At 35.2% G+C, this 25360-nt stretch overlaps 1 protein-coding gene across 1 annotated transcript; it reads left to right on the forward strand.

The window, feature by feature from the left end:
• Positions 1-17254: 17254 nt before the first annotated feature.
• LOC133305864 (COP9 signalosome complex subunit 6a-like) lies at positions 17255-25228 on the forward strand. Its single transcript, XM_061506108.1, has 9 exons — positions 17255-17738; positions 18048-18136; positions 19538-19631; positions 19927-19988; positions 20089-20167; positions 20592-20684; positions 22714-22814; positions 23714-23769; positions 24589-25228. The coding sequence occupies exons 1-9, from the start codon at positions 17438-17440 to the stop codon at positions 24668-24670; spliced, it is 957 nt and encodes a 318-aa protein (XP_061362092.1). The 5' UTR covers positions 17255-17437; the 3' UTR covers positions 24671-25228.
• The last annotated feature ends 132 nt before the right edge of the window (positions 25229-25360 follow it).

Consider the following 25360-nt stretch of genomic DNA (forward strand, 5'->3'; position numbering starts at 1 on the left):
GTTTACAGTTACGGTCACAACTTTTAATTATTACGCTTTTTATTGTTTTAAATGCTCGCGTAATAACGGAAAAAGTTTACTCGCATTTTTATAAATGAATTGCTGTGATTGTAACTGCGCTTAATATCATAATTAATGTTAACAATACTGATGTACAACGGACTGTTACAATTTGCATGAAATATAAATTGGATATAGTATATCTGGAATCAAAAAATCATATTGGTAATTTCAGAAAAAGGTTAAAAAAAACATCTTATTTCATCTTTCCAAATCTTCATGTGATGGTCGATGCTTATAATGTTAGCTTTTTTACCATTTTGATATAGAATGCAAGACATATTACCCGTTTAATTCGTTTGACAAATAATTATTTATCAATCTAATGAGAATGAAACTCGCATGAGGAGTGTGTGTGCATCTAAGTTGCACATCACCCCATGTGTGACTTGTACAAAAACGAAAATATGTCTGCTATGTATCGCGCTTTGCAAGACGCGTATTGTAACACCCCGTATATATCCGGTAATGTTATCATATCATCTCGTATTAAGCGCGCTTAATTAAAATTGCGGAATATTCTTTTTCTTTTCAATTATGACGTCATTATTCTTACCAAGTTGAAGTACTTAATTCAGTTCCAAAACATTGCCTGTATGTAAATGCAAAAGACAAACATCTATACTGAAATAACCTCATAACATAATTAAGATCATTAACTGAGTCTCTAGTCACGACACTACTACATGTAAGCCGGACAGCTCTAACAGTTTGTACAACCCAAATCTAATCAACAACATAATCCAATGTGGCATGGACAATCCCCATGCTCGCCAAATAAGGCAACAAGGCCCAAGAACAGTCTCAACAATAACAACATAATCATAAAGATAACATAACAACATCCAGCATATAATCATAACAGCAGACATCTAACTCAGGTCCGGCCTCCTGCCGCTAGAGGTCTCAACCCCAGCGTTACTTGAACCTGAAATGTGTGCCCCAAACATGGGGTGAGATCTCTAAAAAGAAATCTCAGTAAGACAAGGGGTCCTTAAGGACTCTTCCTCCCCAAGCTCACTTGCAAGTATAATATAAGTTCAAAAGCAGTAAATTCAATGCATGTTCATGTTAAGACATTTATATCATGATAGTATAATCTCTTGCTCGACGAGCTAGATACTACAACTCATTAATCATGTGATGTATGTAAATGCGGTTCGACTGGCCAGGTAACAGGATAGGGATTATGCACGTCTGCGACCCATCTAAACATAAGAGTCGCAGTCATATGCCTTACACACCAGAGTCGCTGTCTGATCGTGTAAGTGACAACATCACTTTCATACACTACATGTCTTACACACCAGAGTCACTGTCTGATTGGTGGTGGGAGGTAATCATGCGCTTAATAATTTATTTCTTTTAAGGGTTCCTTTTATTTAGGGTTTATTAAGTCTCATCAAACGCATATGTATTATTATCATGCTAGTCGTAACCTATGTCAAACATCTATCGGATTACACTAGTCGTATTTGGACGTGCACGATAATACATACAAACGTGATTTGTCCAATTCATGCATACTAGTCATTTAATAACATAAAAGCATACATCCGCGATACACTATCTCATGCATACTAGTTGTTTAAAAACATACAAGCATATAAAACAATTTTATTTGAGACGGTCATGGTGCTCGTGCATTCGTCCATCTTGCTTCTTAAGCCACGGCTCCTTGTCGTCTAAACGCCACTAGCCTAATTCTCTAATTACAAAATAATTAAAGAAACTCCAAAACATCTTTGGAGGGACAAATGAATATACAAAATTTAAAATTCAAATTACATCTTTAATTTAAAAAGAGCAAAATTACACCTTTAATTTAAAATTTAAAATTTAAATTCGGGCACCATGACCATCCCCTTCCCTTTTGCACCTGAAAAGTTAGACAACTTGCAAGCACAAAATATTATATTAAACATGTTCTCACATATATCTTGATAATTTAACAATTAAAATATGAAAACAATAATCAAAATTTCAAAATCTCCTAATTTTCCAAAATGGCCGAATCTTGTATCATTATACATAATTCAAATCCTTTTAAATTCTTCCTCAAAGAACACAAAAATTAAACCATAAACACAACCATATCACAATATGGCCGAACCACATATTCACATGTATGAGAAATTTTATCACAAAAATTTATGCTATGATCATGAACAATTCATCTAACCAAAGCCCAAAATTATCAAGATCACAAAATCAAGATCAAGAACCCTAATTTTATTCATGTGATCAAGATATGCCATGAACATTTCATGCATCTTGAAATAAAATGATGGAGAAAACCAGGCATTTGAATATTCACATCATGGCAGAATCATATTCCTTTTTCAAAAAAATGTTTCTTTTGAAAACCTTCACAAAGAATTATAAAGAAACTAAACCATGAGTACACGTAGATATATGAACACCATAATCATATTAATCAAGTTCATAAAAGATAATCTTTAACATTTTAAAGTATTGAAATTTATATCCACATGCAAAGAATCAATCTTTAACCTCTTTAAAGAACTTTTGACCGTGCGAAAACAAATTTCACAAACAAAGTACCATCACCCGCCAATAGTAAAGCAACCGGGCTCTGATACCACTTGAAAGAAAAATGGCCATGAAGGCCGTAGGCATGTTAGGATGAAAACAAAATTTTTCAAAAGCGGAAACACACATGCCAATCAAGATATGTACTTTAGGACATAATGATATACCTTATTCGTGATTAAAACTCCAAGGTGATCAATGTAAAGTTTGAAAGGGTTCAAACCCTCTAATGTTGATCCACACCACCCTACGTCAAGATGCAAGAACCCTTCTTGAAAAGCCACCAATTAAACACCACAAAGAAGGCTGGCTAGGTGTTCAATAGATGAAAGAGGAGGCAAGGTTAATGTGTTTAGATGAGTGAAATTTTCAACTTAAAACTTCACAAAAGTGGCGCATGGAATTGATGAGAAGTGGCTAGGATATTCTTCAAAACTAGATTAAGAAAAACCTAACAAAAGGATGACCAAAGGAGATGAGAGAGTCTAAGCATTCAAGTCAGATTTTTCACTTAAAAATCTGATCAAAGTGGCGCACACCAAGGGAGAAAAAGGTGGAGTTGTTGCAATTCAAATTTTCCCAACAACCTATCTTTTAATCTTCATGAGACTAGGTCTAAACCTTGTCAAAATTCTGACCTAATGACCATCATATGGCTAGCCATATGGTGTGCCCCTTTGGTCCACAATGCAGTCCAAATACATTGAGTAGTTGCATTCAAATTTGAACTAACTTACTCACTTATTCTCTCAACCAACCAAATCTGATTTGGAACTTATTTGGTGGACTAAATGACACTCATAGCAACCCAAATCAGCGCCCCAAACAACCTTGGATGATGCTCAAATATCTCCTCTTGATACTAAGGATCTGTTCCAACAAGATCTTATCTTATCCTTTTGTTATAAAACAACTTTTCATAGCCAATTCAAATTCAAATTCAAACATTTAAATTCAAACGTTCAAACATTTAAATTCAAAATTCAAATTTAAATTCAAAATTTAAATTATGAATTTTAATATTTGATAATTAATTTAACTAATTAAATTAATTAATAATGTCTTGGACCATCCAAGCCCATTACAATTACCATGCGCCCTTTCACTCTTAGGTGGGCTTCCAAACTTCTTATTGGGCTAACAACCTTTATTAGGCCCAATGCCTTTAATGCTATATCATCAAGATAATAAGGTGTTAGTGTGTGACCCATTAGGCCCAACATAGCCACTGACATATATGGGCTTGGGCCCAACCAGCCCACAACCCATTTAATGACAACACAAAGCACTAGCAATGCTTTGTTGCCCCAGAGCTAGTTAGGTTAATGACATGATCATCCTATTACATATATTTGGTTACCGTATGTATTTCCTTTCATCAAGGTTACCTTCCCATTAAACCTAGGGTGAGGATACGTATCAACCCTTGCGGTTTAGGGTAAGCTTTAATTCGAAATAAGGAATCTTCAATTTACTGACTCTAAAGGCAGATCATCTCATGATCTCTTTTACTATGCATAGATTCCCGAGTCCTGTAAATGTCATCCCGAGTTCTCCGGTTTACAGATAACCTAATCCCTTACAGAGATTTGACGATTTCCTTCAGCTTATCACCCTAGGCATGTGCTCTTTCAGGACATGCCCAAAAGTATACCTATGAGTCTCCATGTTTCAGGCAGACTAGGTATACAATCAAAACATGACTTCTAGAACACAGTCTAGGTGACAACTTATGGTCTAAGGAAAGACATACCCAAATACTAAGAGACTGCTCTAATGATACTTTTGTAAGATTTCCTCATAGGATCTATTTGTGGGTCTGTTCAGTGCGAGCTATACCCTTATAGGTCCAACCACGACTTTAGCTAAGACATCGCCATATCTGTAGCTCATGAGGTCTTTACCTTGTATCCGAATACAAGTAGATAAGTCGTGCTAGTCTTACCCGAGATTACTGATCCCCATTCTCAGTGTCTCTAGACTAAGAACATAAAATTAGGAATAAACATCTGGTATCCTTAAATCCTCGTGATCGTGATCTCATCACAGATACTCAAGAGATACCTATTTTATTCCAAGGGGTTTATCTAGTTACTTATATAATCTATTAACAATAATATTGAGACAAAATATGAAACAGGATAAAGAGTGCTTATTATTTATTTGCGACAATATAAAAAGGTCCACATATGTCCTAATCTAATCAAAAGATTGTCTCTAGGACATCCATATACTAACATCCTAACCCTCAAAGTCCTATAATTAGAGTGGCCAATTCTAATCAGGATATGGATAAATTAACATAGGAAGAATAAAACAAACTAACTAATTAAATTATAAAAACAATACAGAAAATATAAAGGATTCACATCGGGTTCGTGATCCCAACTACAAAAAGAAATTAGCCAGCTTTATTCATGCCCGACTTAAACAAATTAAATAAATAAAAAGTTTTCATGAAAGCAAGAAAGAAGAAGATGGAAGATCAATGGTCTTCGGTCTTCAACTCCTTCGGAATCCTGATCTCCAGCGTGAGTTTCCAAGAATTCTCTCCAGCTAAAGATGTCTGTCTCTAGGGTCTGAGTCTCTATTTATAGAGTTTGTGCCCTTGCTTAGAAATCTTGATCGAATCTTCATCGTATATCTTGATCCAATCTCTTCTTGATACCATCTGAGGTATGAATAAAAACTATCCCGCACCTCCCGCGCTACTAGCGTGAGTCCCGCGCTAATAGCGCGGTTGGCAAAGTTGGCTGGCACTGATAGCGCCACACCCGCGTCAGTAGCGCGGTGCTTCAGATTTGGGCTTCTTTTTGTCCTGTTTTCCTACAAAATTAGAAGAAAATCAGTGACAAGATATCTGATTGAGATTTAGCAATTGAATAATAATTCTAGCCATTTTTATCAAAGATTGATCAAGCTTCTTTATCTTTTTGGCTTAAAATCATATATATGATGGAGGCATATCAAACAATTCCCAGATTTGAACGTTGCTGTCCTCAGCAATGTACTAGATCAAGTAGAAACAAGGATGAATTCTGGGAAGAGAAAAACATGAAACACAATTATCTTAAGAGATCAGACTGCTATGCATGTATAACTTCCTTGTTAAAAAATTCAAAAAATGCTTTTCAGTTTTATCAAGAAATTCATATCATAACTTGAATGTTCCTCACTAGATAAATATATAACTCTCATCATTCTAGTGTTTGATGGTTTCACACTCATTCCATCAGTGTAATAGTAATTCTATAGGCTTGATCATATTCTCAAGTCCCTAAGATTGAGGGACCCATCTGACATGCATAAACTGATCAAAAGGTCTTTGATAGGTTATAACTTGGCTTGGTTTGGGGGTAAGAATATTTTGGACAAAGGCTGATTAATTTGAGAGACTGAAATACTAAGATTTTTGACAATACTTCCTTCTCAGTCTTTACTTCTGCCACTTTTCGTCATTTCGAGATTCTCATTCCCCTTTTCACTACCTTTTTCTTTTCTTTCCTTGTTTGCAGATGATTTCTTTCTTTTCTCTTTTGAGTTGCAATTTTGCAGACCATTCTTCTTTTTCCTTTTGAGAAGTACCTTGATTCTTTTTCTTTGAATCAACATTTCAATCTCTCTCAAGGTGTGTCAATGGAAACAGGGTTAAGTAAATTTCATCAAGTTTTTGAATAAATTGGTCTAAGGCTCAAAAGGGCTTAACAATGGACAAATTCTACTAAGTAGGCTATTTGGCTCTAAGTTAACAAGAATAAACATGCCTTTATCATGTCAGTAATGCATGCAAGCTAGAGAAACAGTTCAAGTTCTAGAAAACTACTACAGTGAGGCCTCTTTGAAAAAAAAAATTGTTTAGGCTTAATCCTCACAGTTATAATTCAAACAAGAATCCAATTTCAAAATTTCACATCAAGCATTATCTAAAAATTATTCATCAAAGCAGTTATTCAAACGAGCAATCATCACTCTCAGATTATCTAAAAATTTAATGCTCCACATATATCACATGTGCTTCTTATGATTGATTCTAATTAATTACTGAGTTGGTTTTTGCAAAAATCTAGGAATGCTTGTTTAGGAAATCATTAATTTTTTTGTATTTCTAAAAAAAAATTGAATTAAAAATAACAGAAATAAATAAAAAATTGAAAGGTTAAGATGTCTCCCCTTTTTAACAGAAAAATTTTCTGTTAGACGTCTTTGTTGTGCAATTTCGTTGTTAGCAAGTATCGCATATGGTATGCGCTGAATTCCCAGATTTAGAATGTTGTTGTCCTCAGCAACAACTAAACTAGTCGAGTGAAGCTACTTCTGTGCAGGTGGAACACACACACTTGTTAAACGTCAAACAGCATAATCAGAACAGTAAAATGTACAAAGAGAAATAACCAAAACATAATTTCCAAATAACAGAAATAAAATACTAAGTCAAAGTAAATGGTGAAGTGTGTGACATGGACTTTTGACTCTGGCGCTGATAGCGTGGATTTCGCGCTGTTAGCGCGGAGCTACTGTAAGATTTTGACCTTCTGGCACGGATTTTGCGCTGTAAGCGCGAATATTTCAAGGGATTCTGGCGCTAAGAGCGCCATACTGGCGCTGTCAGGGCGGATTTACTGTCTCTTTGCAGTCTTATAGCGCTACTAGCGCCAATTCCCAGATTTAAAACTTTTCCATATGGTCACTAATTCACCAATTACTTGACTTGTTAAAATTAAAACTACCTAGTAAAGATAAAATGAATAAAACAGAAAAATGACTATTGGGTTGCCTCCCAACTAGCGCTTGTTTAACGTCACGAGCCTGACGTAACCCTTGTGATTATGGTGGTTGGAAGCATGTTACCATTGATGATCCAGTCTTCTTGGTCCAGTATTGTGTCCTTCCATGATCATATGCAAGTGGATGAGGAGGAGGGTTCTCAAGAACTGTAAACTTAGTTTTCACATATTTTTCCTTACTCTTGAGCTTTTCCATCTTCGCCTTTGACTTGCTTTCTTCATGCTGCTGATGCACTTCATTCTTGTTCCTTTCCTCAACCTTTTTCTCTGCAATATAGTTAACTTGATCTTTAGGTTGAGATGCAAGTAATGAAGCTTCACTTGTAAGTACCTTGATTGTTGCTTGCTCTCCATCCACGCGCGTTATTAACTCACCCTTTGGTACATCGATTAGCGCTCCTGAGGTTGCTAGGAATGGCCTCCCAAAGATCATAGGCACACTGGCATCTTCATCAATGTCAAGAATAACAAAATCAAAAGGAATTAGAAATTTGTTTACCTTGACGAGCACATCTTCCACAATACCATGTGCTTGCTTTGTTGAGCGGTCGGCCAGTTGAATCTTCATCCTCGTTGGCTTTACTTCATCAATTCCCAGCTTCTTCATCAAGGTGAGGGGCATCACGTTTATACTGGCACCAAGATCGCATAAGACTTTCTCTATAGTCGTCTTGCCGATGGTGCATGGAATACTGAAGCTCCCTGGATCCTTCAACTTTGGAGGCAAGTTTTTTTGTATGATTGCGCTGCACTCTTCTATTAGTGTAATAGGTTCATCCTCTCCTTCAGGAACTTTGCATACGAAAGCATTTTCTCCAGAGCTTCTGCAAAAGGAATGTTAATTTGAGATTTCTTAAAAATATCTAAAAATTTAGACATTTGCTCTTTTGCTCATGTTGCTTGCTCTCCATGGGATATGGAGGTTTCTCAAAACGTGATAAATCCCATTGCTTCTTCTGAACGACAGGAGGTTGCTCTTTTGCTTTTTCCTTGCCTTCTTGAGTGTGCTCATTCTTGCTTGTAGGAGCTACCACTTTTTTTAGATCCTCGTTTTTAGTAGTGATGGCATTGCACCCTTGGTTTGATTATGGTATCACTAGGGAATGTTCCTGTACTTCTCTCAGCTAATTATCTTGACAAATGCCTAATTTGAGTTTCCAGATTCCTTATAGATGCTTCGTGATTCTTGAAAGCGGATATGGTCTCTTGCATGAACTCATTGGTGGTCTTTGTCAACTGTATCATCGCTCTCTAGCTCATATGGTTGAGTTTATGGAATTGGAGGAGGTTATAAATAATCATTGGATTTGTAATCCAATCTTGTCCTTTGAACTCTCCTTTGGAAGTTGTTCCCTGGAGCATTGTTCTGGTTTCTCTGGAAGTTCTACAGTGGTTTTGGTTCATACCAGACTCCGTTAACTTGTAATGCATCTTATCCTACCAAGGTTGTACACTCGTTGGTCTCATGCTCTCATTTGCAATACTCACAGTTAACTGAGTTAACTTGAGCTATAGAAAGTTGCATCTTGTCCAACTTAGCATTCAAACTGGCGATCTGTTGAGATAGGATCTTTTGTTCAGCTAGCAATGCATCATTATTTTCCAATTGCAGAAGTCCCTTCTTTGGTTGAACTGGTTGAACCGCCATTGATGCGTTCTCATTACTTGCCATGAAGTCTATCAGCTCTAAGGTTTGAGCTAATGTTTTCTTCCCTATGGTTCCACCGGCTGCACCATTGACCACCATTCTGGAATCTGGTGTCATTCCATTGTAGAAGACTCTGACCTTCTTTTCGTCTGGCAAATCGTACTGGGAGCACTTTCTGATCAGTTCTTGGAATTTGGTCCAAGCTGCGCACAACGTCTCTCCTTCCTGTTGAGTGAAGTTGGTGATTTTATTCACCAACCTCTTGTATTTCTCCCTGGAGAAGTGCTCTGCAAAGAATTTGGCTACCAGATCATCCCATGTTCTGATGCTGTTGGGAGCTTGTCTATCCAACCATATGAGAGTTTTCCTTGTTACAGCAAAAAGGAACAACCTTAGTCTAATTGCATTGTCTGATACCCCATGATTCTTGCTAGTGTCACAGATTCTTAGAGATCTATCCATAAAATCATGGGGGTCTTCATAATCTTCTCCGCCAAACAGAGTTTTCTCCACAAATTATATCAGTGACGGATGGATGTCAAAGTTGTTGGCTTCGATTTGTGGTCTGACAATGCTTGAATTCGGCCGCATGAAAAGAGGAGCCAGGATTGACTCTATTAATTCCTCCTATGGTGGCGGTGGATTATGAGTGGCCATCTCAGGTTCTGCTTTCGGCTCTGAACTAGAGGATTCCTCTTGCTTCCTTAGTTTGGTTAGCTTCCAGTTCTTCTTTGCAGTCTTCTCGATTTCTGGATCAAACTATAAAGGTTCGCTGTTAGCTTTACCCCGCATAAAAGAGAGAAATCGAATCAGTAACAAAATAAAAAGAAAAATTCCAATCTCAAAGATCGAAAGTTAAAACTAATATTGGCGTAATTAATCCCGGGCAATGGCGCCAAAAACTTGTTGCGAAATCGGCAAGTATACCATTTGTTTCAAGTAATAAAAGTGATAAGTAAAGATCGTTCCCTCGAGGATTAATGCACCAAGTACTAATTTAACTATTTCCCTTAAATTGGAAAAGAAAATTTGTTTGATTTGTGAAAGTGATTGATTTTTGGAATTTTAAAAATAGAATTTAAAAACAATTAATATTAAAACGCATGCAAGAGTATCAAGAATAACAAGAAAATATGTGATTGAGTAAAAATTGTAAAAAGATTATAGCCAGGATGCACTTCACCTCCGATCCTCCCTTATATTCCTATATTGTATTTTATAATTAACTAATTTGTTTGCTCAGACAATTCATTTTTCCCTATAAAATAGTTGAACCCTAATGTCTTAGTGATTTCAACCCTTTAACCCAATTAGAATCCTAGTGTCCTAGTATTCCCTCTTGAATTAAGCATTAAGGAAATGAATTAAAAGTCTGCAATCTGTGTAAGTCTATGTCTAGGTCATGCACAAATTGTTATTCTACCCTTGTCTAGATTAAAACTCCAATATGTCTATTGTGAGTCCTAACCTTCAAAGCCCTACAATTAGAGTGGCCAATTCTAATCAGGATATGGAAAAGTTAACACAGGCAGAATAAAACAAACAAACTAACTAAATTATAAAAACAATACAGAAAATATAAAGGATTCACATTGGGTCCGTGATCCCAACTACAAAATAAAATTAGCCAGACATATTCATGCCTGACTTAAACAAATTAAATAAAAAAAAGTATTCATGAAAGCAATAAAGAAGAAGAAGAAAAAGATGGAAGATCAATGGTCTTTGGTCTTCAACTCCGTCGGAATCCTGATCTCCAGCGTGAGTTTCCAAGAATTCTCTACAGCCAAAGATGTCTGTCTCTAGGGTCTGAGTCTCTATTTATAGAGTTTGTGCCCTTGCTTAGAAATCTTGATCAAATCTTTATCGTATATCTTGATCCAATCTCTTCTTGATACCATCTGATATATGAATAAAAACTATCCTGCACCTCCCGCGCTACTAGCGTGAATCCCACGCTGATAACGTGGGGGTATTGTCTTTGATACAGGAGCTTGGCGCTACTAGCGTGAATCCCGCGCTGATAGCGCGGTTGGCAAAGTTGGTTGGCGCTGATAGCGCCAGTTCCATGCTAGTAGCATGGAGGTTCTGTGTTGGAAAGTAATTCTGGCGCTGATAGCACCACACCCGCGCCAGTAGCGCGGGGCTTCAAATTTGGGCTCTTTTTGTCCTGTTTTCCTACAAAATTAGAAGAAAATCAGTGACAAGATATCTGATTGAGATTTAGCAATTTAATAATAATTTTAGCTCTTTTTATCAAAGATTGATCAAGATTCTTTATCTTTTTGGCTTAAAATCATATATATGCTGCAGGCATATCAATAATCTTCAAGCTTTTAGGTGCTTGGAAATCTTACAACCATCAAGTTTCCGGGTATTTGGTAACCTTACAACTTTTACCAAATTTACGGTATTTAACAATCTTCAAAAACTTTGGGCCTTTCTACCCCTAATCACCCAATCGCAATATCATAACGATATATGAATGGATATACACTTTCAAAATATGGATAATACAAATTGAATCTCTATGCAATACTCTCAAAGTGTCCTTAAGATGCGTAACGATGATTATTTTGATGTTGTAAAGTCGATGGGAATATATATGTAATATTTTCATTGAAAACTATAAGTTTATAGCCATTACTTTTGTTTCTGGTGCAAGGAGAATCAATTTTCAGCCTTCCCAATATGAGGGAAAATATTCCATTAGAAAGGAATCTATTCAAAACAAATAGGAATCGATTCTCAACCTTACAGAAGGTTATGAACTTTGACCAAAATCATCTTATTTTCAATCAAACATATATTTCAACACTTAAAAACATAAAATGACTCTTCAAAAAATGTTAATAAGATTAAAACATATTCAATTTATAGTTGAAAGCTTTTTCCAAAACTTTGATGCAATTTGAAATATGCAACTTTAAAAACACTTTGACCTCAAGCAATACAATTCAACATATGGCTTTATAGGTGTAAGACATAAAAGTATAATCTAATAAGATCTTGGACTTTACTTCTTATCTTGATTCTTGGACCTTATGCTTCTCATGACTTTTGCACTTGATTTGTTGGATTGATAATACTTAGTACTTTGTTTCACTTGACATAGACATTTGATTACCATGACTTGTTATATTTAGCTTTTCTCGAAGGTTCTCCATAGTTTGTTGTCTTTGATCTTGATTTTGCTCTTTTCATTCTTTCATATTGCTCTTGGTTCATTGAAAGTTTTCTTCAAAGCTACTTGAGTTCTTCCCACTTTAATATGTTATTAATATCCATGTATGGCTCCATATGCATCTTCAATATATACACATGTTTTATACTTTTTCCTCTTGATCAATTCTCTTCTTTTTGTTGTTGCCTCTTTATTATCATAAAAACATATTTTTTTTTTTGTAAATTCATAAAAACATATTTTGTATCTACATAGAACATTATAATTAATAGGTTATGTTAGTAAATTAATAGTTAATAATTTATTATATTAATTTAATTAATTAGGTTATGCGTGTAGTGTAATTAATTAGTGTAGTATTTTTTTTGGATACATGATGAAAAAATAAAAACAGATAAGAAAAAATAAAAAAGAACAACCTAAGCACAGAGCCTAGGCCAGTGAGTTCCCGATAAGTTACTCTGCAAACGATGCAAACACTCATGAGGTGGAAGATCTAGAAGCTGAACATTCCAAGAGAAGTTGCTAGCATAAGTAGCTAGCCAATCGGCCACTCCATTCCCTTCACGATAGATATGAGAAATAGTAGCATTCCAATCCTTGGCCAGAAGCTCCCTGGTACGACTAATCAAACCTGGAGATGGGTGAGATTGGCTACACCCCGTAAGGACCAGTTGTTGAACTAGTTGAGAGTCTCCTTCTACCCACACATTTCTAAAACTTTACTCTAAGCTACTTCTAGACCCACCAATAAGGCCTATAATTCTGCATTCAAAGCTGTTCTGCTACCCAGATTCTTACAGAAACCAATAACCCAATAACCCGAGCTATCTCGAAGGACAACACCACAGCCTGAATGTAATCCATCATTTGAACTAGCCCCATCAACATTTATCTTAATGCAATTCAAAGGAGGAAATGACCAAGCTATAAGTTTCTCCGTTCAAGTTGTCGACTCCACTCATGTCACCGAGAACATATCTTTAGCCAATAGAACACTATCCTTATAAGTCATAGCAGCGCGCAATATGCCCAAAGGACTATAGCTCGAACCATTAAAAACAAAATCATTTCTGTATTTCCATAAAAACCAAGTTGTAATACCGAAAGTTAGCTGCCATTGTGGATAACAGCTCCAACGATTGGCACCGTTGATATTTTGCAGAATCCACTCTTGAAGATCCAAATTCACAAAATCATGCAATTGGTTTTGGTCTACAAGTAACTCCCAAACCTCCCTGGAAACTTTGCAGTCCCTGATAGCATGCAAAATCGTTTCTCTATCAAGGTTGCATCTAGGACAAATCTTGGTTGATGAAATTATGCACTGGAATCTTCTATAGTTTGTCATGAGCTTATTCCTCAATACTAACCAGAGAAAAATTTGAATTCTCTTTGGACCATCCCATCTCCAAATACACTCCCAAGGAATGCTGATATTTGTGGATTCATTGTGAGTAAGAACCCTATATGTTGTTCGAACGGAGAAAAGTCCATCAGAAGATTCACCCCAAATAACTCGATCCTGGCTATCCATCGATAGGGGAGACACCATATTCATGATACGTCTAATGATATGACCCGGTAACAAGTATTGGAATTGATCCCAGGCTCATTGACCAACTTCATCAACATAATCTGCAACTTGAAGATTTATAGCCTCATTGGGGACTTGACCCAAAACCTGCTCAAGAAGAAGACCAACCCCTGGAAGCCACGAGTCTAACTAGAAGGAAGTTCTCTCACCATCTCCCAAAAGAATGCGACCATGTTTCAGGATAAGAGGCCAATAATGAACAATACCTCTCCAAAGAGCAGAACTATTCTTTGAAGCCTTAGTTTCAGGGAGAAAATTTGAGCCCATATATTATTTCATTTTAGGATTTTAACCCACAAAGCCTCAAGATTGGTAAGAAGATTATGACCAAGCTTCATGATAAAAGTCATAGTCATATCTCTCACTAATAGATTAAATAACTGAATAGTGTAGCAATTAATTTAATAATTTAATTTGTATTTTTGTATTGATTAATTTACTAATTATTGTGAATTAGGGATATGACATCACCTTTCGAGTTTCCTTATTAATCTCCTAATGGATCTCCTCACAAGTTATATATGCATTCCCCATAATCGTATTGACCCTGGCCTGAGTGACCTTAGTGGAGACTTTAGAGGACAAACTTGTCTCGACACTTGCATGGAACGAGTTACCTGATTGTATCATAAATGTTCGATGAGCTGCTGACTATGCATTCCTTATACGTTGCTCGTCTTCAACACAAGAGGTTTGTATAATAATCAACAAATTATTATAATTATTGATATTAATGAGAAAATAGTTTTTTAATTATTTTAATTTATGATTTATATTGTATTTTTGATTTATCATTTGCTCATCTGTGCGTGATTGGGCTAGAGGATGTGCATTATTTTGTTGGGTCTTCCAACAAATTGTGAACTCGTTATTGGCAAGACTGGTGGTCATGGACCTCATGGTGTTGGTTATCACAATCTTGATTGGGATAGACCCTAACTCATCATGTTAAAGGGGATGATGATTTGCATATTTGACGGGCCTATTTTATACAACAATGGTGCATAGAGATCGGTTTAGGATTTGCATGAGCACGATGAGTTGTTATCGACTTATTCTTTTTACATAAAGTGGTATAGTTGAATCACCCGATGATCGAAAATTGTTGAGGAAAAAGTTTATGGTGCACCTAGACCATCACGGTCCTTCAATTGAAATTTTGACATTTGCCTTAAAATATTTTTAATCTTTTTTCTCTCTCCTCTCTCATCAGCTTTTTATCTCTTTCTTACTTCTCCGCCCCACTGAATATTATGTGTTAGAGGAGCATTAAGTATGCTCTCATTATTGAGGGCACGTTGCCACATTCATCACCATGTTAGGTGAACATGGATCAACAACAAAATCATCTGATGAGTCAGTATCCAGAAGTAAAGTCTACTTCATCCATATCATTATCCACCACCTACACAGGATCGTCTTGTTCTTCCTCGGATGTGATTTAACTTAGAATTGGTGGAGGTGGAGGTGTCAATGAGGAGACATATCTATCTTCGTTATTAAACCACGACTGCTTATTAATATCTATTGATTGAATTAAAGGCAATGAAGACTCATAAAAGAGTGTTGTTCACTAGAGTTCACTTCGACATACAACTTTTGAATTTTCTCTACAACTGGCTCATAAGTACATCCTCCATCCACATTACAGCATCATCATCGACAACTTCCATACCAATAAATTGCCCATCTACAGCATCATGTCTAGCCGTCAAACGAGAAATGATTTGGCTGTCTTGTAACCCCAATTTCTTGTTAATTGTCTTCTTGAGAATAATGTAGCTACATTGACAACTAATACAAATCATTCTTAAATCACCTTACAAAATCATACCTTCAGGACCAAAATAATTTCTACTATCGTGGTATACAACCACCATAAAAGATTCAAAATTTGAACTTATATTTCGGATACGTGGGAAACAATATTGATTATTGGAAAATTAGAGTGTGGGAAGAGAGAGATATAGGTGGGAATGGGTTTACTTTTTATTTTCTGGATTACGGCCCATCACTGCCGCCCCTCAAGCCCACGCCCTAAGAAACCTTGGGAGGATGTAAATCGCGGGATGTGCACATCGAGGCAGGAATCGAACCCGATGCTTTGGTGTATTTCTACCACAAGACCTTAGGCTTCGACCCTTTCCACTACGTTTATGCCGGGGGGCAGGTGGGTATGGGTTATTGAATGAGGATGTTGTGGGAGTGAGTTCATATAAGGGAAGAAGGAAAGGGTTAGGTGGAACAGACGAACAAAATTATGTCACATGGTAATATCGCGTGAGTCTTGCTGAGTTTGGTAACATAATTAGGGGATTTGAGATGTCAAGTAGAAAAACGACTACTATTTAGCCATGTGACAAAAGGATGCCAACAAAAATTATGTCCTATCACGTGGCTAAATTGAATCCTATTAACCCAATAACGAGATTCAAACTTGACATTTTAATGGATATTATTTTCACCTTGATAAATAATTAATATTTTTGCCACACATGACCAAAAGAATGGTTGTCAACCCATAGATATGAGTATGACCTCTGATGCACGAACATCTTCTTTGAAAAAAAAATGCGTCCGTGTCGGATACTGACACGTTCCGACACGCAGTTAACATTTTCCGGCACGTGATCCACGTTTCTGACACGTTTTTATTTTTTTTATTTTTTATATCCAAATTTATTTTATTTTATTTTAATTAAATATGAAAAATTAATTTATAAATTAAATATTTTTTGTTATGAAATTTGACGAGAAAAATTAACAAGGAATGATTTTTTTTTTTATATTTATGTTATGAAATTTAAATATTTGATTGATTATATAACTTATTATGAGCTATTATATGTATTAAATAGAAACTATATTATATATTAAAAATATTATTTAATAAAAAAATGTGTCATAACATGTCAAAATTTAATATTTTTTAAAATTAATATATCGATGTATCATATCAGGTCTCACGTCGATCTAAGTGCAATGTAGGATATGACATTGTAAAAGTTGTTCTATAACCTACTTTTCAAATACGTTTTTTTTTTCTTATATAATTCTGAACCTATTTTAATTCAGTAACTATACTCTTAATATAAGTATATAACCTATGTTAAAGGATAAAGACGAGAGAGTGAGTATAAGTATTAATAAAGGGTTTGTTTTTTATCATCTTATTTTAGATAACTTTATCTAATCTTCATCAAAACGACATCGTTTTATTATAGAAATCATGGTATTTTTGTAATTTTGATTTATTTCAGGGTTATAATAGTCTTTATCACTTTAATTTTTTAATTTTTTAATCTCGAAACGACATCGTTTCAATAAATATTAGATAAAATCATCTAAAGTAATACCTCGAAAGTTTTTTGCCATTAATAAATGCAACTTCCTTCGTTTGATGTTTGGCTCGTAGCAATACACAAACACAATAACAAGAAAAGAAGAATAACACTCACGAGAAGTGGCGTGTTCACTATGATATGATACGTACTATAGTATACTAAACTCTTCCATGGACAAATTCTGAAATCCGAAGAAACCCTAATTCCCATTCAAGCTTTAAACCCTAAAACCCCAAATTCATCACAATCCTTTGGTTCTCTGTGACGATGGCTTCCTCTTCGAGTAGCGGATTGACATTCAAGCTGCACCCTCTTGTGATCGTTAACATCTCGGACCATTACACGAGGGTGAAGTCTCAGATGAACCCAACCCACGCACCTCACAACAACACTACACCCAATGGCGGTGACGGCGTCGTTTCCTCCCTTCCGCCGCCGCGAGTCTACGGTTGCGTCATAGGGGTGCAGAAGGGTCGCACCGTCGAGATCTTCAACAGCTTCGAGCTTCTCTACGATCCTTCTACACATTCCCTCGACCGTCCTTTCCTCGAGAAGAAGCAAGAGCTCTGTTCAGTATTCCTTTTTCAATTCCATCTCTCTGTCTAATTATTATTTTTTCTTCTTTTTGTTTTTTGTTTGAATTTTTGTGCCATGTTTAATTTTATTTTTTTTGTTGGGGGTTTGAAAAATATTTTGATCTAACAGTGGCATCGTTTGATTTGTAATTTTTATGCAAAGTTAAATTCTCAAGTTCGGTTAAAATGAGAATTTCTCTCTCTCTCTCTCTCTCTCTCTCTCTCTCTCAAAGTTATGTTTTAATTTTTATTTTTTTAAAATTGGGTTATTGGTTTTTATTGGAAGCTGATTGATTTTTCAGATAAGAAGGTTTTCCCTCATTTTTACATACTGGGATGGTATTCGACTGGGAGTGATGCAGAGGAATCAGATATGCATATTCACAAAGCTGTAAGTTTGCGTTATTGCTCCTTGTCTTAATTTAAGCACACCCATGATTGTTTTTTCTTCCTTTTCCTTTTTTGTTTTTGGCACACAAATTTGTTCCGTTGCTTAAGAGTTTGCAGTCATTTGCATTTAGGGATGTTATTATATATTGTTTTGTGTTGCATTTCTTGCTGATAATCTTGTCGTAGGTGAGGGAGTATTTGTCTTTGGTTTGAAGCTTTGAGTGGATATTTTGTTTTTGAAGCTGTCAAATGCTTAATGCAATTTTGTGTTTAACATGGGCAGTTTTAGGTGCCTTCAAAAGGCATTGGCACCAATCTGCTTTGTCATGTTAGTTTGGAGAAGATGAATACTGTTTGGGTTTTAAATATGTTTCCAAGATGTTTGATGCGGCAATGTTAACATAAGGAATGCTTGTTGGAGTTAGTATCGATGAAATGAAAGTGATAACACTAATGTGTTGCAGTGGTTCTGCATTGTGAGATAATATATATATATTTATATATATATATATATATATATATATATATATATATATATATATGAGTAAAGCCCCTTTTGGATCCCTAATAAAAAATTCGGCTCCCCACTTTAGTCCCTTACAAAAAAACAAATAGTCCTGAGGATCCTAAGAAATTCATAGTGGACCTAAATAGTTAAAATCGTGGTCCCTCACAAATTCAAAAAAGACCCACATTAATCCCTCAAAAGGACTAAAATGGATCCAATCTGAATTTCATAGGACCAGATGACTAATTTTTTTTTGTAAGGGACTAAAATGAGGATCGTATTTTTTGTTAGGGACCCAAAATGGGCTTTATTCTATATATATATATATATATTTGCTATCCTCACTGTGAGATATTTATTCAGCTAATGCTAAGGTGTTAACTAGAATTAAAATTTCTTACCGTCTTGGCAAGAGATTACCTTATTTATCTTAAGCTAGTGACCATTTTGTTTTTCCTTCTGATATGTTTTCTATAGTGCTTTAGTGGGTCTCTATGGTCTATTATAAGACCTTAGTGCACACTATTGTTACAGTTCAATCTAGTTTCCTTTTTTTTTTTTTTTTTCTACTATTTTCTACAGGGTGATGACATTTTCCTGGTTTAGATTTAGTTTACATATATATTTACATTTTTGTAAATATTTTATTTGGGTATCTTTTATTTGGGTTCATCTACCACAGACCCCAATTAATCTGGGATAAAGTTGATGTTGATGTTGTTGTTGATATATTTACATTTTTGTGCTTTTGATCATTTGAAATTCTCTTCCAGTGATTATTCAGAATGAGAATGCATTCAAGTTACTTTAATCTCTCTCTCTCTCTCTCTCTCTCTCTCTCTCTTTTGTAAGTTACTTTAATTTCTGATTCTATCTGATACTCTGCTTTAACAGTTGATGGATATCAATGAAAGTCCGGTTTATGTTCTTCTCAATCCTTCAATCAATCACTCTCAGAAGGATCTCCCAGTCAGCATTTATGAAAGTGGTATGTAATCTCCAATCTCCATCATTGTGTTTTTTTTTGGGTAGTTCCATTATTGTGTTATTTACTGTGCGATCATTCTACTTATTTTCGCAATCTCCAATCTACCAGTCAGCATTGTGTTGGTTTCTATTTATTTTTTAATTTGAACTTTCCGGATCTATTCCTTCAAAAGCAGAACCTTGTTTTTTTTTTGGGGTATATATTTTGGTCATTTTTTTTATTGTCTTTTTACATGCTTATTGTACTGAGGAAATGAATTCTGTGTTATTGCTGGTGCTTGCTATTACAACTACAGAACTGCATGTCATAGACGGGATTCCACAGCTTATCTTTGTTCACTCAAGCTATACTATTGAGGTTGGGTTTTTATGATTGCTGCCTTTCTTTTTCACATTCTAAAACACTGTTGCTCAATAAATTGACTGATGTGGCCCCTTCTCCTCTTGCTCTGCTGAAGACTGTTGAAGCAGAACGGATCTCAGTTGATCATGTTGCTCATCTTAAGCCATCTGATGGTGGTTCAGCAGCTACGCAATGTGAGTGCTTTTCTTGACTCTTCTTTCCATTATGGCATTACTCTCTTCATTAAGCTATTTTTGGAGAAGGGAAACAATTTTGGTTTCTGTTTTTATGATGCCTATGTTGTATTATTTTATTGAACTTTACATAGCGTGCAAAAGTTTGGATAAAGGGGGAGAGTTATGTTGGGCAGTTAACAGCCAACATGAAATTTTGTGAGTCTTACAGGACATGGTTCAACAAAGACCAATGAAGGTTTCAGTGAGAAAAATGGATTAAATTGGAAGATATTTAAACTAAAAGGAGTAGAGGAAGACATTAGATTACTGAATTTTGTTTTCTTGTTAGAGTATTGATTAATGCATGCAGCTGACTCTACCTGGTGGGATGAGGTTTGGTTTTTGTAGTTGTATCTAATTAAATAATGTTTTATTTTTGCAGTGGCTGCTCACCTTACTGGTATACACAGTGCCATCAAAATGCTTCATAGCAGAATAAAGGTGCTACATCACTATCTTCTTGCAATGCAAAAAGGTACGAGGGTATCCTTTCTGCAAAACTAGCATTTAATGATGAGATACTGTTTGTTATTAGAAATCTTTCCAGTTTTATCAACAATATTATTCTTTTGATTTGTGAACGAACGCCAATCTATGTAGCACCGATACTGACACAGGACACGTGACACGATACGACACGACACTCTGACACGTTAATTCTAAACAATGTTAGATTTCGATACGTTAGGACACGCTTTGATATTAAATAATATTTTTAATTTATGTAGTGTATATTATATTTGATATTCAATAATTTAGCAAAAAAATGAAACTAAACTTATAATATTCATCAATTTTGCAAAGAAACATAAGATATTCCAAGTATTTATATTAAACTCAATAAGATGAAAATCGTAATTCAACGAATCTAACAGTTAGAACTAAAAACTCAATGCAACGCAACCTTTGAACCTTTTTTTGAATTTTTATAACGCGTGTTGGAGTGTCGAGGATTGTCGAGAAGTGTCGGACACGACACGTAAGGATTTTTGAAGTGTCTGTGCTTCATAGATGCCAATCCTTTTAAGTTTCTATTCCTTTACTAATACATAATGTTTAAACAGTTAAATAAAAGCGAGAATGAATTATATGCGTAATAATAGTTACATGTGTGACAGATTTTTGTATTTAGAGTTATTTTTCTGTTATTGTGAAGACGTGACTTTCAAATAAAATCTTGTTAAGAATCACTTCAACCGAAAACCTTAAGGTGTTGGGTGAAGATCTTTTTAATAGTGTATATTATTCTCTAACACACCTCCTCACGCAAGAGCCCCTTGGGCTTGAAGCTTGGATATTACACAGGCTCAATTTTTGGTTTTACCTTGTGTATATTTTAATTCCACAAGTGGAGGGCAGTGAGGATCGAACTTGTGACCTTGTGGTCACTGAAGCTCTGATACTATGTTAATAACCACTTCAACCCAAAACCTTAAGGTGTTGGGTGAAGGTCTTTTTAATGGTTTATATTATTCTCTAACATAAAATGTAAAGAACCAATTCAACCTAAAACCTTAAGGTGTTGGGTGAGAGCCTTTTTAATGGTTTATATTATTCTCTAACACACACTCTCATGCAAGAGCCCTTTGGGCTTGAAACGTGGACATTACACAGGCTTAATTTTTGGTTTTACCTTGTGTTTATTTTAACTCCACAAGTGGGGGGCAGTGAGGATTGTACTCGTGACCTTATGGTCACTAAAGCTCTGATACCATGTTAAGAACCAATTTAACTCAAAACCTTAAGGTATTGGGTGAGGGCCTTTTTAATGGTTTATATTATTCTCTAACAAATCTTTACATTTAATAACAAGCTCAACAAGTTTGAGATAAGATTCTGATAGAAAACCCTAATAGATTGATGATAGCTGAAGTCACAGTACTAGTAGAATTTTCTTTACATCTATCTGCCATCTATCTTCGCACATGCCTACTATTTCCTCAGTTATGATATACACTCTAGACCACTTGGTCATAGAAGCTTTGATACCATGTTATGAACCAACTCTCCCAAATGTTTAAGTTGTTAGGTGAAGTAACATGAATAGTTTTATATTATATATTTTGTAACAGTATTGATGAGCACTCAATGAGTTTTTTAAACTTTGAAAAAAAAAAACCCACTTCTATATACATTTTTGTAGAACTTTTTTCATGAGCCACACTTTTTAACTTATGAGAAATGTACCAAAACTGCTTTTTTCCCTCTAAACTTTATATTAAAAAAATTTAGAAATATATTTTAAATAATAAGTTTCTTTTATCTTAAAGAAAGAAAAACACACAAACAAATGGGCCCTAAGTCATAAATCCAGCTTCAGCTGCAAGGTGTGGTTATAAGTATTTATGTTTATATTTATCCAAATCACAGTTTCAAAACAGATAAATAGGTGTTCGGTGATTCTGTGGGCAGTATTTCCATTTCCTGCTTCAACCATAAATATAAGTGGCGTACATATATTGAAACCCTGAAATAATATCTACTGAACCTTTGTGTAAAAGCAGGCGATGTTCCTTGTGAGAATTCACTATTAAGACAAGTGTCAAGTCTCCTGAGAAGATTGCCTGCTATTGAATCTGGGAAATTTCAAGATGATTTCTTAATGGTGAGTTTGTTCAATCACTCTGAAAATTAGCTTTTGCTAGTGATGGGAAAGGAGTGTCTTATGATCGGTTCCTCCTGTGTATGGTTTTTGTGATTTGTTTATTTGGAACTATTTGTGCATACATCATGAACTGTGATAAATCACTTTTCTTGCAGCTAGAGAGTGGGCTTGTGGGTTCCTAATTATAAAATATAGAGATATTTGGAAATACTGAATCCTATGTGGGTGCAGGTCTTTATTTATATTGAGTAAATTAGGTTAGCAGTACAATGTAGTACAATATAGTACAGAGGATGTAAATATCCTCCGCACATTAATAATGTGGGTATACAGTTAACTGTGAACACTCTACCACAAGCTAAATCATCAATGTTAATCATGCCCAACTTGTTTCAAAAGTTGTCAACCTTGTTCCCATTAAGTGCTTACTGAAGATGTTTGCTATCTGGTCTCTAGTTCTGACATGTCCAGTGGGTACAAGTCCTTGTTAAATCTTTTCTCGAATGAAATGGCGATTGGCTTCTAAGGGTTTTGCTCTTCTTGAATGGAAAAGGACTGAATATTATTTCTGAATTGTATTACAGTACATGATTTCATTCTAATATATAGGCCTAGCTAATTGATTACTTGCCTAAAATAATTTCTAATCGATGGTACTTCATGGTAATTGTGCTATCTAATTTGTTGAAAGGAATTAGACACCTGCACAATTTTATAAGAACACTTTGTACAAGGAATTTGTTTGTTATTGCTATATAATAATATTATAGTTGTTTGTGTTAAGGTTTCATGTTGCTGCAATGTAATATCTTAGCTGGGTTGTGAGCCTAATATTAGAATTAAGGTAATATAAATGCTTATGTGAAAATTTATTTAGCTTACAATATCTTCTCTTGTAGGAATACAATGACACCTTATTGATTAGTTACCTTGCTATGCTGACCAACTGCTCAAGGTATGGCATACTTGCAATTGTTGCCTTGGTCCGGTCTCTTTTTGTTTCTGTAATTTTGGTTGAACTTTTTTTTATAACCAAAAAGCTCCAAGTGTTCTTTTAGCAAAAATATCTTGATTTTCAAATGTGGTGGGACCATCTTTGATAGTTATATATGGAAGCAAATTGGTAGAATAATATTTCAAGATTGCAGTGTTTTTCTTCCATTTTACTCTGCTCCCATTACCTATACCTGCACACATTCCCTAGGACAATCAGAAGCTTCTTCAGTCAGTGGTACTTACTAGGGGAGGAAGTTTGAGTAGAGTCTTCAATTATATCTGAATGTATTCTAGTATGCCGTTATGCTCAATCTTGCATCATAAATTCATGAAGCCCCATCTGCTGTAAATCCTTCTTTTTAGTCTTCTCCCTCGATCCCCCTCTAACAATCTTAAATACTTTTTCCACTTTTTCCTACATACAAGGCATTACAGCCTTCACTCATGATCTCATCATTAATCTTATCCACACTAGGATGCCCACTTATCCCTCGCAACATCCTTATTTCTGTGGCCTTAATCTTTTTCTCATGGATACTATTTGGGTAAAATGAGTAGAAAAATGTTGATGGGTTAGGACTGGCCAAAATATGCACACATATATCTTTTAAGACAAAATGTTGATCAGTATCGTCATATGATTCCCCATATGTCTCTCAAGATATGCACACATATATATCTTTTAAGACAAAGGAATGTGAACACTATTTCAGCTCAGTAGTGTAACCTTATATCCATGTTATTAACGTTCTTTTTTCTTTTCTCTGTCTTCCTGTAGTGCAATGAATGAACTTGTCGACAAATTCAATACTGCTTATGATAGGCATAGCAGAAGAGGTGGACGAACTGCTTTTATGTGAAAGCTGCTTGGTTGCTTATTTCTGGTTGTCTTGCTGTAGACAGCCTCGAAGCACTTTTCCTACTTTGTAGGAATAGATTTTTTTGTTTTTTTCCCCCTTTGTTGCTTAGGCATAGGTAATTAAAGCTTATAATTGCTTGGATTTGAAGAGAATAGAGAGTAAAAAAAGAGTGGAAAGTCAAAATATTACCATGCCCCCTCCATCGAAAAAAGGAAAAAAGTATTTGTTTTTGCATTTCTGTAACAAGTTCTTTGCAAAGTTGAGGGGGACAAAAGAGTTCAAGACGTGATGTGAATTTTCAATGTGATTCTTTGTTGAGTCGCCATCCTCATCCTTAGTTTTCGTGCTTACTGGGTCCGAATTCTTTTGCATTTCTTGGAAGCACAGAACTTTTACCCGGTTAAGGGGATCATACGGTGGAACAATTACTTGTTACTGCATTGAGTCAATTTGTATTTATTTTGCTAAACAAACGATATGATAGTCATTTTTCTTTTTGTTGAAATCGTGTGCGCACCAACACCTAAATGGTTTTAAATTTGATGTAATAATTATTCCATTGGCAATTTTTTTGAAATTATGTCTGATCCAATAAGTGCTTGGTGTGTGGAAGTAGTTGTTGTGTCTCTTTTACATTATTATTTAAAAAAATAATGTTAAATTCTTATTGTGATTAATTTCTAGAAATTG

This window comes from Gastrolobium bilobum, unplaced genomic scaffold, assembly GCF_033153095.1.
Source record: "Gastrolobium bilobum isolate Gb01-03AN ecotype WA unplaced genomic scaffold, APGP_CSIRO_Gbil_v1 utg20561, whole genome shotgun sequence".
Taxonomy (NCBI): Eukaryota; Viridiplantae; Streptophyta; class Magnoliopsida; order Fabales; family Fabaceae; genus Gastrolobium; species Gastrolobium bilobum.